Source organism: Nematolebias whitei, chromosome 8, assembly GCF_014905685.2.
Source record: "Nematolebias whitei isolate Nwh7 chromosome 8, NemWhi1, whole genome shotgun sequence".
Taxonomy (NCBI): domain Eukaryota; kingdom Metazoa; phylum Chordata; class Actinopteri; order Cyprinodontiformes; family Rivulidae; genus Nematolebias; species Nematolebias whitei.
In genome coordinates, this window is record NC_056505.1 from 1,825,823 (window position 1) to 1,830,514 (window position 4,692).

Here is a 4,692-nt window from a genome sequence, read left to right on the forward strand (position 1 = left end):
AGCGCAGAGCAGGAGGACTGGGAGCGCAGAGCAGGAGGACTGGGAGCTCAAACTGTGGTTCTGGTTCTGTTTACTGGTTGAAAGCAGCGTCAGCATCATGGTTAGATTTAACGAGACCACAATAAAACTCTTTTCTTCCCCCTCAGGTCTCAGCTGACAGAAATCATCATAATATAAACCGTTGATAATCGTTGATATTTATAAATGAAGTAGGGCTGCAACAACGAATCGATAAAATCGATGATTAAAAAAGTGTTGGCAATGAATTTCATTATCGATTCGTTGTGTCGCGTGATTAAGCGTTTCTCACGGCGCTGCGGAGCCGTTTTGTTCACGGGCAGTTCATTGTCAATGCTGACTGACTGAATAAAGTTTAAAAAATAAAACAAACCTCTGCAGCGCGACTTGATCAGAGCGAGGGCGGAGCAAAGCAGAGGCTGATTTTAAAGGGCAATAAGTAAATTTTACAAATGACCGACGCAGAGAAAACTGTTCGACCCAAGTCCTTCAAAGAGTGGGAGAACGTCACAAAGATAAAAACTGAGAAACATGCAGCTTTGAAAAGTGACGACACGACACGAGAGAACCACGGAGATAAACGTAAACATGTGGGAGTCACGAGGAGGAGGAAGGAGCTGCAGCTGATACAACTCTTCATGTGTTGCAGGTGAGTCTCTACAATTTAACACTTTGTTCTGTTTCAAGAGACAAAACGTAACGTCAGTCTGTCTGAAGATGAAGCTGCTGTTTGTTTGTTTGTTTGTTTGTTTATCTGATTAATGACGGTGATAGAGAACGTGTGTGTTACTTTTTATTTAATTTAATTGGTACAAGCAGTGTTTAAATGTGATTTATAAATAAATCTAACACAAAGATAATAATTTAATGATTAAGCTTCAACTTTTAATTTGCTGCCAAAGTCTGAAGACACTGCAGGTATGGCAGGATGAATTGCATTTAAACAGGAATTAAAGTAATTTATTACATCTACTCAAATCTGTGTAATTAAGTATTTTATACACTTTTTTTCATTCAACCTTTATTTAAACAGATAAATCACATTGAGCCTCCAAGACTCATTTACAAGTGAGACCTGTTTGGACAGACAAAAACTGTGGTTAACTGGACACATGGAGGAGTTGGAGGCAACAACAATTCCTATCAGAATTTTTCTTCTTAGCTGAGAAAAAACCTCTAATATTAAAAAACACCTCGCACAAACAAGCACACAGTGACGTAGACATTCTGCAATCGGAGACGAGAGCGGTCAACAACGTCTACAGATGCTCTCGAGGTCACTGTAATCAGTTCATGTCCTCCGGTGGATCCATAAACATTCTCCAGGGATGTCGAGGAATGGACAAGAATAACCCCTGAGAATTCAAGAGTCCTGAAATGATGACACAAGTTTATTCAGCTGGTTTCAGCTGGTTATCAGTTGGAAATTCCTCAGGGAGGGGGTGGTGAGCGTCGGATCACATGTTCTCCAGGTGAATTCAGATAAGATGACCTTCAAGACCAGCCAAGGAGCCAACTTCAGATAAACACAATTGTTTTGGGGACAGGCAGAACTTAATGACATCTGCCTTGAGTCTGTGTTGGTCCACTCGGTTCAGAAATGTCCAAATTACATGGCCACACCGATGGAACGTGACTGAGTAAAATCCCCGAGATCTGATCCATTCAGCCCAAAGCATTTGAGTCTGGGTACTCGAGGCACGAACCAAGCCTTCATAAGGCAAGCAGCATGATCGGGTCCAAATTTGCTGCAGACGACTTCCTTGATTGTAGATAAAACCAGCTGAATCCAAAAAGCAGGAACCAGTTATCGTAAATCCAATTAAATGTGTGTCAGAAAGCACTGACCTCTCTAAGTGTCTTTAAGAATCTGTTGGACTCCTGGCAGGGACCAATGCAGACATGTTCCTGTTTTTAGTTTTCTACATTCACCTTAGAATCTAGCTGTTTTTTTGTTACCTTTTTCTTTTAGCCATCCTATTTGTAAAAAAAAAACCTACAGTATGACTTTTTATAACTGTTTATTGTTGTTGTTGTTGTCCATTGTTGTCATCTTTCTTTGTTAAATCAGGTCTCTCTTGTAAATGAGTCCTCGAGGCTCAATGGGATTTACCTGTAGAAATAAAGGTTGAATGAATGTCCTTAACATCCACAGATGGCAGCAGAGAGAGACACATCATCAAGTCTTCCAGTCGATGAGATATCCAGCTGCGTGCCAACAGGACAATCGGCTCGCCTAAAGTCTGTCTTCTCTTCAAGAAATGTTGTAAATTGAGTTGAGGGACCAACTGGTCAAAACAAATCCATAATTATGGTTCAGAAGATACAAGAGAGGCTCAGAAGCAGTTTCACAGACAGACAGAGCAGCAAAGGGGAGAGAGAGGGGAGAAGCATCTGATCTCGGCAAGAGCAAGTGGTGAAGTGTAATTAAGTATTTTATGTGTGTATGTGTTTAATTGCTCTTTTAGCTACTTTTGCCTGAATCTAAAGACATATCTAAGAATCTAAAGTATACTGCCGCGTACGTCCGTTCACGCGTACGTAGGCGTGTACTGTACGCAGAGGGCTCATACGATACTCCAGCGTCCACCCCGAGCAGCCGCAGAGCAGCTTCACAGACAAGGGGCGTTCACCTTCGGGACAAATTGAGGTCACCGATTGGTCATTTGCTGACACGCCTACTGGAATGATTGACAGGTCGGAAAAAAGGAAAAAAAGCGAGCGCTGGCAGCCTCAGCTGCAGCGGTGTTCTGTGTTTATATGTTGTTAATAAAAACATCTAAAAAAAACAGGGAGCGCTGGCCCTGCAGTCCACACATCAGACCAGCCCACCAGGAAACCTCCAGACCCTCCCGCAGCCACGCTGGACCTGAGTTTAATTCACTTGTGACAAATTCCTTCATTTCTCTCCATTTCAGTCCTGGCATCAACGGAGGAGGAAGAGATCTCTGCCTCTTGGCAACAAAACTAAAGAAAAGGCCAGATCAGGATGAAGAAGAGGAATTTAATACATTGGTGTCGCATACAAAACTGTCCCTCGCTGGGCAGTTTATTGTGCGACACCGCGTACACGTATGTGGTCGTAAAAATGTGAGCTTTGCACGGACATGCCCTGGGGTGTACGTACGTACGCAGAGGTACGCACGTGCGTACGCAGAGGTACATACGTGCGTACCTCTGCGTATGTACGTACGTGGCAGTATACTTGGGGCTTAACACTGCAAGTGAAACAAGGCATTTCTTGAGTTGCTGTAAATTATAATATAAAACATATTTACTGTCTCATTCCAGAAAACAACAACAAGAACATCCTTCATGATGGACAGACATCATGGACACCACAGCAGCAGCTGTCTTCACTGAAACATCCTGAACATGATCATCACTGACATGAGGCCTCTGTCCATTGTTGAAGACGAAAGCTTCACTACAATAATCCACTCTTTTAATCCAGGTTAATCCAGGTTACACTCTTCCCTCAAGGACACATTTTACAAAGTAGCTACATATTGTGCAGGTATAAAGATACATTTGTATATATTTTTGTGTACATTTATTTTTTAAGCTATCTGACTAACTTTTATTTTTTATTATTCAATATTTTACTAACAGAATAGTCAAATAGCAACCTGTTTTTTGTGTGAATTGCTATGTCAGTCAAATGTTCAATTTTGGAATAAAGGGGTGGAAATTAAAACGTTTGTTGTTGGGTTTTTTTGACGATTCATCGATTAATCGGTAAAAACAATCGGCCGATTAATCGATTATTGAAATAGCCATTAGTTGCAGCTCTAAAATGAATATTTACAAATATTATAAACATGTTCATAAAATGTGGTGACGAAGAACCTTAACTCAGGTGCAGCGGGATGGAGCGGTCCAGAACTCACCATCGTACGACAGCCGGGTCCAGTTGGGAACGTTCTCACACTTCAGTCTGTTGAACGTCACCTGGACGCACATGGGAGTCACTTTACTGCAAAGCAGCACACAGGAACTGTCAGGACTGCTCCGCGGACTGAGGCGGTACTTCCTGCCTGAGTTTGACCTTTGACCTCACCCGACAGCCTGGGCCACCTTGTCCCACTCGATGAAGGCGGGGTCGTCCACAGACAGGTTGTACAGCCTGAAACACACACGTTTTAGCTGCTGCGCACGGCGGAGCGGCTCTCAGGTAACAACAGGTGAGTCGGGGATCTTACGTGTTGATGAGGCAGATTTTGGCGCAGCAGGCCCCCTCTCCTCTGCCGAACACCGGACCCTCAGGGGACAGTCGATTCCTCAGCAAGTAGAACCTGCAAAAGAACTCGTGACAGAACTGTGGTGGTTCTCAGGGTTTCACAAAGGTTTTCACTCACCATTTTTTGCGACACTGGGTCCAGCACCGTGTCTGGACCTTATGGCTGACCTCCATCCAGGGAAGGTTGTGTGTCATCTGCGCTAGACTAAGGCCAGAACCAGGAGGGCCTTGCTGGATCAGGGTCTCCAGGTGTTCCCTGACCGCATGCTTGAGCCGTGACTCTTCTGCTTCTGTCCAAAAGCCGTGATCTGCATCTGAACACCGACACCACAGGTCACATGACCGATTCAGGTCTGACACCACAGGTCACATGACCAGTTCAGGTCCACACCACAGGTCACATGACCGGTTCAGGTCCACACCACAGGTCACAT

General features: G+C 43.9%; 1 protein-coding gene across 1 annotated transcript in view; it reads right to left on the bottom strand.

Moving 5' to 3' along the window:
- LOC119413743 (transcription termination factor 1) overlaps positions 1-4,692 on the bottom strand; it is a 20,206-nt gene that overhangs the window by 1,722 nt on the left and 13,792 nt on the right. The window contains exons 7-10 of the mRNA XM_037680800.1: positions 4,377-4,572; positions 4,221-4,313; positions 4,079-4,144; positions 3,909-3,994 (exon numbers count right to left, since the gene is read on the bottom strand). Of these exons, the coding sequence (XP_037536728.1) occupies positions 3,909-3,994; positions 4,079-4,144; positions 4,221-4,313; positions 4,377-4,572 (441 nt within the window). The remainder of the gene's footprint in view (positions 1-3,908; positions 3,995-4,078; positions 4,145-4,220; positions 4,314-4,376; positions 4,573-4,692) is intronic.